The sequence below is a fragment of the Medicago sativa genome, chromosome 4 (assembly GCF_051527215.1).
Source record: "Medicago sativa cultivar Bolivia chromosome 4, Bolivia_mono, whole genome shotgun sequence".
Taxonomy (NCBI): domain Eukaryota; kingdom Viridiplantae; phylum Streptophyta; class Magnoliopsida; order Fabales; family Fabaceae; genus Medicago; species Medicago sativa.
The window spans coordinates 72,977,144-72,990,398 of record NC_140752.1 but is presented as its reverse complement, the minus strand read 5'-3'; the positions used below and the strand labels follow the sequence as shown (position 1 = coordinate 72,990,398).

Here is a 13,255-nt window from a genome sequence, read left to right as displayed (position 1 = left end):
TTGTCCAATTTTGATAGATAAAATTGATTTTGAGTAAACTGGTTTTGTAAGATTGATTTTAGGTAAAACTGATTTTAAATAAAATAATTTGTATTTTGATACATTCATTTAAAAATTAATTCTAAAATCAAAAGCTATAAATTCTAAATTTTAATAGAATCAATTTTAAAGATAAAATCAATTCTACCCAGGAGCAAGCAAACATATCAAAATAAATTTTAGATGTTTAGAATCAATTTTGATCCCTCTAAAAGTGAAATCAAACATACACTTAAATTGACTAAGTGTGGATCCAACTTGGTTCCAAAGGAACACAAAAAAAATTATCTTCGTTTTTATTTTCCTTCTTGTGTATGTTGGTAAAATTTGCTTATTAAAACTGTAAAATAAAGTGTTTTCATACTTTCGAGTAACTCGCAGGGGCGATAATAAAATCAAGAAGACTTATTTTTTTTACAAGAAGAAAATTTATAAAGACAAACAAAATTTCGCTATAAAAAGTTGTTCGATCGAAGAATTAAATTCAAGTTATCTTTAACAATTTATAATTTAGTGAAACTTTTTAACCAATTAAGTTTAATTGTTTCATTATCATTTATCATCTATATAAACATATATTTAAACGTAGAAGGAATAGTCTTTGTCGAGTAATTACTGCTCCCTCCGTCCCGTATTAGATGACCTATTTGATAATTTGCAATATTGACTTGACATATTTTGATCATATTTTTCTACTAATATACAAAGATAAATATTTTCAATTATTTTAGAAGATATTGGTCTCGATGAATATTTTCAAAATATTAAATTTTCATAATTTTTCTAATTGATAATTAAAAATATTAAAAATAAAACATATGCATTGATATATATGATAAAGTCAATTATGCCACTTAATATGGGACGGAGGAAGTAGCAAATTGAAAAGCGGAGCTACTGGTTAAGGAAATTAGTTGAGAGAACTGAATAACCTTTTTAGGAGGCATTTGGAGTGTAATCATGGTGTGTTAACTCTACCCCTTCCTCTCAAAAAAAAAAAAAAAAAAAAAAACTCTACATGTCCCTTTAACCCCCCGGATCTTTGTCTACTGCCCCACAAATTAACTCGCGCCTATGCTATGGTTACGGCGTGACATATAAAACACTGACCCTTCTCGAATTAATCATATCTCGGTGTTAGATAGATGTTGTGTCCAACATCGATACGACACCAACATACAGTAGAAACTCTTTAATTTAATACTCGGTAAATTAATAAATTCTCTAAAATAATAAATTTGTCCGGTCCCGACTTGGGCCAATGTAAAAAATTGAAAAACTCGATAAAATAATAAGATAATAATTTTTCGGGAGATCCCTTTATAATTTTCGGTCCCAAGAAAATCATAAATTAATAATTCATAGAAACTGAAAAAAAATATTAAGAATACATTGAACACATTTGTTCCTCTTGTTTGCATTTACTGCACTTCAAAAGTCATTATTGATTTCCAATGCATATGAACACAGTAGTTACTAATTTACGTTGAGTTCCAAGGTTCGCTGCAACGTAATTCTAAGAGGCATAGACTAATTTGCCTTTTTGTTTGGTATATACAGTATAATTACTTAAAAACTCTTTAAATTAATAATTATTAATTTATCGATAAATTAATAATTATTAATTTATCGATAAATTAATAACTCTCTAAATTAATAAATTTCTCCGGTCCTGACATTATTAATTTATAGAGTTTTAACTGTATATAATTATGATTTGGTATATGTGTCGTGTTCAGTGTCGATGTTGTATCTGTATTTCATAGGTGGTGACTGATGGTGGCACCCTATATTTTTATATATCACTCTTATTTAAGATTTATACGGATATATAAACATGCAGACAAAAATATCTGTGATATTCAAAGTACAGACAAATTACTTGTCACCACAGAACCTCAATGGAATACTTCCACTCATGGAGACAAAATGTTCTTCTCCACATACATAGATTATTGAATTTTATTATACTAATACTGTATGTATATACACATACATACATACATATATAATCATTAATTTCTACATATCACCGCGTACTGATCCAATGTGTCGTACCTATCAAATATATTCCGTATCGTTTGTGATTTGAAATATATAAATTAATTAACCGTTTTTGTATATTCACAAATCTATCTCCCTAGGAAGAAAAAAATAAAACTCGATCTATATTTGAATATAGTCTTCTGCCATTTCAGTGCTAAAATTTATTTTTATTTATAGTGGAAATTCATGCTAAGATGATAGAAATTACACATTCCGTCTCAAAATAATAGTAGTTTAAGATTTGTGCATGATTTTTTTAAAAATGATTAATTATGTTGATTTTAATGATAAAATTAGTTTCGTTTACTAAAATACTTTGATTAATTTTACTTAGTGAAGTAGTTTAGTTGGATGAAATTCAATAATATGAGTATAATGTTGGAAAAAAAATGTTGTATTGATACTATGAAATAAAAATAATAAAGAGACAATTATTTTGAGGCAGAGAAAAAAATAATAAAGAGACAATTATTTTGAGGGGTGGAATAATGTACAAAAGGAGACAATCACCTAATCATTCTCCATAGTATTTTCCCCAAATATTCATGCTAATTTCCCCAAAAAATATATATAATTTTACACTTTCTCCACATAAAATATCGCGTCTCTCCTCATATGAAACCCAAACACAAAATTTAAAATTTATCTCATCCATTACTTCTATTAAAATTTCTCATTTTTTCGAGTTGGGATCCTCTTCATTTGTTCTCTCATCCGTTAGATCAAACATATCTTTAAATTATATATCTTCCAAACTAAAAGTTAAATGTCTACTCTATATATGTTTAAAGGGGGCTGTTAACTTGCACCCACCTAAAAACACTAAGGTGCAAGTTAACAAGCTGCACCTACTAGTTATTTACCAAAACACCCATGTTTTTCTATTATAAACAAATATTATTTATGCTATTTACAAAAATGTCCTTTTAATTAAAATAAAGTTTAATAGAGACAAAAGGGTGTTTTAGTAAAGTACAAGTAGGTGCAGCTTGTTAACTTGCACCTTAGTGTTTTTAGGTGGGTGCAAGTTAAGAGCCCCCACTGTTAACTTGCACCCACCTAAAAACACTAAGGTGCAAGTTAACAAGCTGCACCTACTAGTTATTTACCAAAACACCCATGTTTTTCTATTATAAACAAATATTATTTATGCTATTTACAAAAATGTCCTTTTAATTAAAATAAAGTTTAATAGAGACAAAAGGGTGTTTTAGTAAAGTACAAGTAGGTGCAGTTTGTTAACTTGCACCTTAGTGTTTTTAGGTGGGTGCAAGTTAACAGCCCCATGTTTAAAATATTTCACAAAATTAAGTACTTTATTAAGAGTCCCCATTTTATTTACTAATCCCATACTATACCAATCGTACAAAACAAATATTATTTATGATATCAGTTATATAATTAAACATTGGTATTAAAAGATAGAGGCTGTGGTCAATATCCAACACTGATGGAGTATAGAAATTTTTCAAGAATACATGCTCAAATTCATGCCGTTATTGAAGATCATGTTGCGTGAATTGACAGAGGTTTATAATTACGGTGTTTCGGCGGTGAATATAGAGGGATTTAATCTTTTTGATTCTTCACTAATCTTTGTTAACAAGTTCCTTTAGATAATGTTGTGTCATAATATGTAATTTGCTACTGATTTCTTTATTATTATAAGTATAAGCCTGAAGAATAGTCGAACTCAATTTTCTAATACATCAGTTTTTGTTTCTCGAAGAGGCTTAAAGCGTAGTAATTAATTACCGGTAACAAAGAGCTGAGCTTATTTCAATGCCATCCTCATAAGAAATATTCCCATGGTCATATTTGCATTGGCACGTGGTTGGGACCAGTTTCAGGTGGAGCTTTCATTAGATGAATATGTTGATATTTTTCAGTAAAACCAATGACATTATGCCGTTTAGGACCATGAGGTAATTTTAAGGAAAAATTTAAAGCGACATAATGCACTTTGCTCTAAACTATGGCAATAGTTAAACTTCATTGTACAATTTTTAAGGTTCTTTATTTTTTATAGACTTTGTGTATGTTCTTCTTATGTCAGTTTTCCAAGATATTTAAATCAGTTTTTTATTTTAAACTTCATTGTACAATTCTTATATGGATTTGTCTAACATGTGCAATATTGCACATGTTAAGGTAATTAAAAGTAACAAGTTTTTATTGAAATCAACAATTATTTAATAAAAAGTTATATATTTAATACAAAATATTCAAGTTCCAATGCAAAGTTACTATATTAAATTTCTTGACATGTGCAAATTTGCACATGATAGAAAAACCCTTCTTTCTTTTCTTTTCAAAAAAAAAACAAAAGAAAAACCCTTCTTATATTCAGCCGGATATTTAAATCAGTTTTTACTCTCATTACCATTTTTTTTTTAATTTGTTGAATGAATCGTTAGGTGTACTATACTCTCTCCGGTCCTTATTATAAGAAACAATTGACTTTTTTGGTTCATAGAATAATTAATGTATCTTGTTATAAATATAGACTAGATACATCATTTACACAATGAACCTAAAAAGTCAACTTTTTCTTATAATAAGGACCGGAGGGAGTATTTCATAATGTTGATTTATAATGTTATGTATTGATAACTGTAGCAAGGGAAATGGCTAATCATATTCTCACGCTGACATATATAAATGGCCCACATTAGCTCAGTTCATATATATAGTAAGTAGATGGGTCGGTTTAATTTAACTTTCCACTTCCTTTAGTTTGCTTGCTTTGTAAACACAATTAACATAAATGCTTGCGGCTGTTCACGTTCCCATACGTGGTTATATTGTTCAGTATGTGTGTTTCAATACTTTGGTTGGTAGTTGTGATTTGTTTCTATTGAGATATTCATACGGCTCAAATAAATATTCAACACAAATAAGTATTCAATACTTTCAGCCAGCCAGCTATATGTAAGTTAGTACTTTCATTCGGTTGCCTTTTTTACAAATACAAAGTATTCCTCTGACATATTCTGCTTGGTCTGTCCTTTTCTGCAATGACTATTAACAAGAATCAAGGTCAGTCATTTAAAAATGTTGGCCTATATCTTCCAACAACTGTATTTTCTCATGGACAATTGTATGTTGTTGTATCGAGAGTTACTTTAAGAGAAGGTTCGAAGATACTGGTCACTGATGAAGATGGTGAAGATTCTGATTTTACATCCAACGTCGTCTATGACGAAGTATTCCCTAATGTTTAATATAAACAATCTTATGTACGTGATCATTTGACTACATCAGCTATTAGTTATATTTTAGTGGCAAATACAATATTATATAATGTGGTGTTAATTTATTTATTTTAATTACTGTTCACGTATGTAAACAAATTAATTACAACAGGTAAGCTGCTCAATGAGACGTCCTAGGTGGAGTCTCAAGAGCACTTTTAAGAAGTAAATGAATGATACACTGTTTTCACTGTCTGAAATCTGTCCCATCAAACATCCAAATGTTCCCCTTTTATAGTGTTGGTTTAATGGGCCTTTCTCTGTTCATTCAAGGCCCATTAAGTTGTGATCCAGAGTCTTCTATTGGCTGTCTGTTTTCTGTACGGCCGCGCGTGAACTAAAGATCAACTCATCCGTACCAGGCGCGTGGAATCAAGATGCGTCTATCATCAGTACTGAGCTGGCTGAAGACATGCTGAGCTGGCCGCCTTGACTTGAACAATCAATCCGGCTGGAGTTGTGATGAGTTGGCCGTCTTGACTTGATCAATCAATCCGTCGTTGACTGAAGACGTGCTGAGCTGGTTATCTTGACTTGAACAATCAAAGGGAATGGTCTATCCATGCCAGTCCACAGTCCACCAAGCGTCAAGCCTGTTAAGGCGTAGGCGTTTGTTCTCTGTTTGATCGATCAATACCAGTCCACAGTCCACCAAGCGTCAAGCCTGTTAAGGCGTAGGCGTTTGTTCTCTGTTTGATCGATCAATACCAGTCCACAGTCCACCAAGTAACTAATTCGTGACCAAGTCATAAACACTAGTTTGATTCAAACTTATGGCATTTATCATGTATTGTCCCATCATTGTACTTACCTCATTAAAGCTTCTTTTCCCTCATAATTGTTTAGCGGTCCCCACCACACCCTTTGTTATTTTCTTCCCTATATATATACTAACTTTTACTTCCTCATTTTCACCTACTACACTTCACTCTTTCATTTTTACAGTTTCAATTTTGTCTTTGTTGATTTAGCTCCTGCTGGAAAGCTTTGCTACTCTTCCCACTCCACTCATCTTCTTGATTCCTTCAACTCGCATCACTCAGGTAAAGGCGCTAATCTCTTGTTTTTATATGTAGCATCCATGAATAGCCCAAATACTTGTAATTTTTCATGTTTTTAACGTAGCTCATTCATTCCTTCAACCAAAACACAAATGTCACTTTGCATCTAAAGCTATATAATGTTGTTGGTAGAGTTGTGCCAGTCCATCTCCACACCTCCCAAACAGCCATACTCGCCTGGCTTGAGTCACCGAGTTGACTCACCGAGTTGGCTCGCTGAGTTGACTCTCCCATCCCAAAGATACCAAAAATTCGCCCGGGCTTCATTATCGTGAATTAGAGTGATAAGAATTTGAATGTCTAGACCTGTGTAACCAAGAAGTAACTTAGAAACTTGTTATATATTTTTCTTGCTCACAACATAGTAAATCTTCCATGTGCCTTAACTTTGGTGTTGAGCTTGAACCACTCTTTAATGAAAGAGTGTGATTTCAATGTTTGTTGTGATAGGGAGGTCTGTCATGTGGAGTGTATATGCTAAACATAGTTGTACTTGTAGGTAAGAGAGTGTGGAGGGCTAGGAGAAGGAGGAGAAAGGACGGGTGGGAGAGTGGGACGGGTAGGAGAGTGGGAGTGGGACGGGTAGGAAGAAAGATGAAGAAAGACGGGTAGGAGAGTGTGGAGGGCTAGGAGAAGTTCAAAAGGGAACGGCGGATGGATGGAGTGAAGAAATTTCTACTGCTTGTAGCTTTTGTACTATTATATTTATGATTAGTAATATTGTTGATAATAATTTGAAACTTACAAACTCCCTTTCCCACGTAGTAGCTTTTGTACTACTATATTTAATGATAATAGTAGTAGTAGCTAAGATGGGTAGGTAGAGAACTTTGTCTAGTGCAGCTAATGCATGCTTCTAGTTATATATCTCAAAATACAAATCCCATGTGCTCCTCCATCTGCCATCCTTTGTAATAAGCTTTTGTCCCTTGGGTTGAAAAGTCAAATGGATGGGGGTAGTGTAGAGTAGCAAAGGGGACGGGTGGGAAGGAAAGAGAGGAAAGAAAAGGGGACGGCTGGGAAGGCACAAGTGGGGACGGGTGGGATGGAAAGAGAGGGTGTGGTAGGAACATGTGGGGACGGGTGGGATGGAAAGAGAGGGTGTGGTAGGAACAAATTAATTAATTACAAATTAATTACAATAGGTATGTAAACAAGACCAGTTGAGACTCTTTGTCATGTGGGGACGAGTGGGATGTGGGAATGGGTGGGAAGGAGCAATACAACTCTTTGTCATGTGCAAATGTTTTTGTCATGTGCAAATCTCAAAGTACAAATCTCAGTACAAGTGCCATGTGCTTTTCCACCTACCATCCTTTTTAATAAGTTTTTGTTCCTTGTGTTGAAAAGTCAAATGGGTGGGATGGCATAGAAAGAAGGAGAACGGGTAGGAGCATGTAAGAGAACAATTATCACATTACTATGTAACAAAGTACCACCAAGTAATGGTTTCATGCCTTTCCAACTTTTCACTTAGTTAAATGACAAAAGTAATGGTAGGGTAGGCTAGAAAGAATGGGGGACGGGTAGGAGCAAATTTTTTTATTTTTATTTATTTTTTTTTTTACCCAACCCCCTTTTTTTACTAGTTCTTCACTTGATGATATAGATATATCTAGCAATATGCCAGGTACACCTCAATAATAACCATGTGTTTGTTTGTGTCAGGAACTAGTGCATTCAATCCTTCATGAGTGATCAATCCATGTCTAGCTCTTCTGACCCTCCTTCCTCCGTAGCCATGTCGGAAGAAAGTGAGCATGATTCGGCGGCCGAGGAAATCCGTCAATCCTCCATCTATGATGACCACAACAGCATCTTTAAACTTTATGAACGTCTAACGAAGCCCTCCCGGAAAGGCTTCTTTGACATCTTCCCTTGTGCGGAAGGAGAGTTTGTCTATCATTCTCCGTCTAACCGAAAGTCAGAATACTATACCTATGTATATGATTGCTTCTTTGAAAAATTGGGAGTTCGTCTGCCCTTTACTGATTTTCAATGTGAGATCCTTCGAATCCTTAATGTAGCGCCTACCCAACTTCATCCCGGAGCGTGGTCCTTCCTTCGCTCCTTTGAAGTCATTTGCCATGGAGTTGGTTTTTCTCTGTCCGCCTACGTATTCTTTAGCTTTTTCCTAGCAAAAAAAAGTACCAACAACTCATGGATGAGCCTGAGTAACTTCTCTGGTCGCCGCCTTGTCATACCCTATCACACTTCTTGGAAGGGAATACACACTTTTAAAAAAAACTTCTTCCGCGTCCGTCCTGGGCCCAACTATCCCCGATTGTTTCACGACGAGTCTGGAAATCCTCTATTTCCTTTATATTGGACGGGAAATCCTCGTTCTAAAATTAGACTTAGCACTCTACCAAAATCGGATGTAGACGACCAGTTGATCTCGCTATTGCGTCAGGCTACGCCTGTCCCGGCATCGAAAGTGCTTGGATATGAGAACCACCGCGAGAACCTAATCTCGTTATTGAGTAATTATTATTCTTCCCCTACCCCTCTAACTCCTCTTTTTCTCTTTTAATATATGTACAAGACTTGTTTGCATCTCCACATCAATTATCGTGATTATGCTAACACTTTTTTTTTTTTTTTTTTTTTTTTGCAGGATCAGCCGGGATGGCACCACTCACTAAGGAAGAGCGTCGTGCTGCTAGGACTCAACAAGCTGTGGTGCAGGGGGTTGCCTACTCCAACCCTGGACAAAACGAGCACATTGGATGTTCCACCGCCCAACCCAAGACGAGCTCCAAAAGAAATCATCCTGATACTTCTATGGTAGTGGCCCCCGAAGTCGTCGAGGAACGTTCCGAGCCTGAGATTTCGGAGCCCGCTCCTTACATGCCTCCATTGGGAACTTGGCATGCCGAGCTAGCGATTGGCAAATCCGGAGCCGCGGACCCCTCACTGTGGGATGTTGATTTTCCTTTTAACCAGGTTTTGAATCAAGCCACTACCTCAACAGACACAGCGAGGATGAATCATCTTGGAATCTCTGAGTCCCTGCAAGCCATGAGAGCTTACTCTTTCTGGGCGAGTGCTCTAGCTAACTCCACCGAGGATCTTTGTCGTCGCCAGTTTGATTATTTGCTCAAGAATGTACAACCATTGAAAGATAAGGTCAATACACTTGAGAGACGGTGCGCAGAGTTGGAAGGTCAGTATAATCATGCCACTAAGGAGTTGGAGAAGGCTGAGACGGACTTGAGAACTTCTGATAGGAAGTTTCAAACTTTAAGGAAGGAGAAATCTGAAATTCAAACTCTTTTGGTCGCCGCCCAGGAAGCGCGAGACGCGCTGCAGATGAGGATCACCGAACTTGCAAGCCAGGGAGTAACTGAGTATGATAATGGCTTCCGTGAAGCTCTTGGCCAGGTCCATGCTAGGTTTCCCCACCTTGATCTTGGTGAGATCCGTCCAGACTAGTGGGGACGCCGTGGAGTCTGTGGATAGCTGATGTTTATTGTGTTGTATTCGGACTTATGTTATTTTATTTTCCTGTAAGGCCATTTCGGCCATTCACATTAGGTCACTTTTGGGCCAAACTATGTTGTATTATTTAACCTTCAGATTGCTATGGTATCTCTTGTTATTGTTGTGTACTTCAGCATGCTCTCTTTTACTATGCATTTCTCTTACCGCGTAAATTTGTCCAAGTCTACACGACCGATACTCGCTTAGGTCTTGAAGGCATGACTCCGCTCGACCACCCTTATTGAGACGTCAAGGAGAGTCTCTAACGGATCTCTCCCTATAACGTAGATTTGCCTAAGGGTCGGGTCTATACCGATACTCGCTTAGGTCTTGAAGGCGTGGCTCTACTCGACCACCCTTATTGAGACGTCAAGGAAAGTCTCTAACGGATCTCTCCCTATAACGTATATTTGCCTAAGGGTCGGGTCTATACCGATACTCGCTTAGGTCTTGAAGGCGTGGCTCTACTCGACCACCCTTATTGAGACGTCAAGGAGAGTCTCTAACGGATCCCTCCCTATAACGTAGATTTGCCTAAGGGTCGGGGTCGGGTCTATACCGATACTCGCTTAGGTCTTGAAGGCGTGGCTCTACTCGACCACCCTTATTGAGCCGTCAAGGAGAGTCTCTAACGGATCTCTCCCTATAACGTAGATTTGCCTAAGGGTCGGGTCTATACCGATACTCGCTTAGGTCTTGAAGGCGTGGCTCTACTCGACCACCCTTATTGAGGCGTCAAGGAGAGTCTCTAACGGATCTCTCCCTATAACGTAGATTCAGTGTATCCTGCAGGAAAATGGCCTTGATTCAATATTATAAGAAATAGATAGGAGTACAATACAAAGATCCAATAACATTAAAGCTCTACTTCTAACATACTAGACGGCTATTGGCATAATGCCTTCATTAGAGCTCTGCTCTTTAACATACTAGACTATCCATAATAAAATAAACACAAGACTTGGCCATTTCTCTCGATTTGCTCCCCTTAGCTAAAGTAGTAACGAAGGTTTGCGGCGTTCCAGGTGCGTGGCACCTTCTTGCCATCCAGGCGCTCCAAACGGTAAGCTCCCTTTCCCACTTCGTCCTTTACTCTAAAAGGTCCTTCCCAGTGTGCGTGCAATTTTCCTGGTTGCTCTCCTCCTGGCTTTTTCCTCAGTACTAAGTCCCCTTGTTTGAGACTTCTTCTTCTCACCTTTGAGTCATACCTCCGTGCCGCTCTTCTCTTACAAGCTTCCTCCTTCACCTGAGCTCGTGCTCGAACCTCTTCCTGGAAGTCCAAGTTGTTCAGTAGGTTACCATCGTTCACTCCTTCCTGTGTGAAAAGGACTCTTGCACTTGGTTCCATGACTTCAATTGGAATCATAGCATCTGATCCATACACCATCCTGAAGGGAGTTTCCTGTGTGGATGAGTGTGGGGTAGTGTGATATGACCACATCACCATTGGTAACTCCTCTACCCATAATCCTTTGGCCGCCTCCAATCTCTTCTTTAGACCTTGTAAAATCACCTTGTTTGCTGATTCAGCTTGACCATTTGATTGTGGATGCTCGACCGAGGTAAAATTAAGTTGTATTCCCCACTCCTCACAGAAATTTGCCACAGATGAGCTAGCAAATTGAGTGCCGTTGTCAGTAACCAAAATCGCGGGGAGACCAAACCTGCATATAATCTTCTTCCAATAAAACTTCCTGATCCTATCTGCCGTAATAGTGGCCACCGGCTCCACCTCAATCCACTTCGTGAAGTAGTCCACTGCCACAATCAAAAACTTCACCTGACCCTGTGCTAAGGGGAAAGGACCTAGGATATCTACTCCCCATTTGAAAAAGGGCCAAGGAGAAATCACCGAGCTTAAATATTCAGGAGGAGCTTGATGGAGGTTAGAGAACCGCTGACACTTGTCACACTTCTTGACGTACTTGGAGCAATCTTCTTTCATGGTCGGCCAATAGTATCCTGCTCTAAGTACTTTTGCTGCTAAAGCTCTGCCCCCGATGTGAGTTCCACATACCCCTTCATGGACCTCAGCTGTTACATATTCGGCCTGCTGGGGAGCCAAGCACTTCAGGAGCGGGCTAGAGAATCCCTTCTTGAAGAGTTGATCAGCGATAACCACAAACTTAGACGATCTTTTTTTTACCTTAAGTGCTTGCTCCTCCTCACTTGGAAGTTGACCATCCCTTAGATAACGGATGATATCTCCCATCCATGACTCGAAATCTTCTGTAAGAAAAAGCAATTCCTCTTGTTCAATGCTCGGTCGCTTCAAAGTTTCTTGGATCACTGATCTATTATTTCCTGGTCGCTTAGTGCTAGCCAACTTAGCCAACAAATCTGCTCTACTGTTCTGCTCTCTAGGTACATGTAATAATTTGAAACTTACAAACTTTTGAGTTAAGTGTCTGACTCTCTCAAGATACACCAAGAGTTGAGGATCCTTTGTCTGGAAGTTTCCTGTGACCTGTCCGAAGACTAGCTGGGAGTCACTTTTTGCCTCGAGCTCCTTAACTCCTACTTCCAGAGCCAAACGCATTCCAGCCAACAAAGCTTCATATTCAGCTTGGTTGTTACTCGCTTTGAACTCAAACCTCAAAGATTGCTCTATCAATACTCCGTCTGGTCCTTCCAATGCCACTCCTGCCCCACTTCCTTTAAGGTTGGATGAACCGTCAACCGACAACACCCACTTAGCTGCCTCCATGTTTCCTTTTTCTGTAGTCATTTCTACCAGGAAATCTGCCAGAACTTGCGCTTTTATTGCTCCCCTTGGTTCGAAAGCAATGTCGAACTCAGACAACTCTACCGACCATGCTACCATCCTTCCTGCCAGGTCCGGCTTTTGCAGTACTTGCCGAACGGGTTGATCGGTCCGAACTATTATAGTATGACTTTGAAAGTAAGGCCTCAACTTCCTGGCTGACGATATTAGAGCTAATGCTACCTTTTCAATCTTCTGGTATCGTATTTCCGATCCATGGAGTACTTTGCTGGTAAAGTACACTGGCTTTTGCTCCTTCCCTACTTCTTGAACTAACACCGAGCTGCATGCATTCTCAGATACGGCCAGGTAGAGTATCAAGGGAGTGCCTAGCTTAGGTTTCACAAGGATGGGAGGGGTTGTCAAAAATTCCTTTAGCTTTTGAAACGCTCCTTCACACTCTTCTGTCCAGCAAAACTTTTCATTTTTTCGCAGCAATTGGAAAAAGGGTAGATTCTTGTCAGCTGAGCATGACAAGAACCTTGTGAGCGAAGCAATCCTCCCAGTTAGCTTTTGTACCTCCTTCGCATCAGATGGGCTCCTCATATCCATGATGGCCTTGCACTTTTCCGGATTGACCTCTATTCCCCTCTTGGTTAGCATGAAGC

At 38.0% G+C, this 13,255-nt stretch overlaps 1 protein-coding gene across 2 annotated transcripts; it reads left to right on the top strand.

Moving 5' to 3' along the window:
• Positions 1-6,252: 6,252 nt before the first annotated feature.
• On the top strand, positions 6,253-10,011 carry LOC146931645 (uncharacterized). Of its 2 annotated transcripts, XM_085703156.1 has the most exons (3): positions 6,253-6,382; positions 8,069-8,883; positions 9,018-10,011. In XM_085703156.1, the coding sequence occupies exons 2-3, from the start codon at positions 8,091-8,093 to the stop codon at positions 9,833-9,835; spliced, it is 1,611 nt and encodes a 536-aa protein (XP_085559282.1). In that variant the 5' UTR covers positions 6,253-6,382; positions 8,069-8,090; the 3' UTR covers positions 9,836-10,011. The 2 variants fall into 2 exon arrangements, with proteins under 2 accessions (XP_085559282.1, XP_085559281.1); XM_085703155.1 differs by lacking the exon at positions 6,253-6,382 and having other exon boundaries at positions 7,949-8,883.
• The last annotated feature ends 3,244 nt before the right edge of the window (positions 10,012-13,255 follow it).

What these genes read in the sequence shown, in the direction of transcription:
- LOC146931645 (XM_085703156.1), top strand. Translation starts at nt 8,091, where the DNA reads ATGAGTGATCAATCCATGTCTAGCTCTTCTGACCCTCCTTCCTCCGTA. An exon ending in GAACCTAATCTCGTTATTGA is followed by an intron (nt 8,884 to 9,017) that starts GTAATTATTATT and finishes TTTTTTTTGCAG; the next exon opens with GATCAGCCGGGATGGCACCA.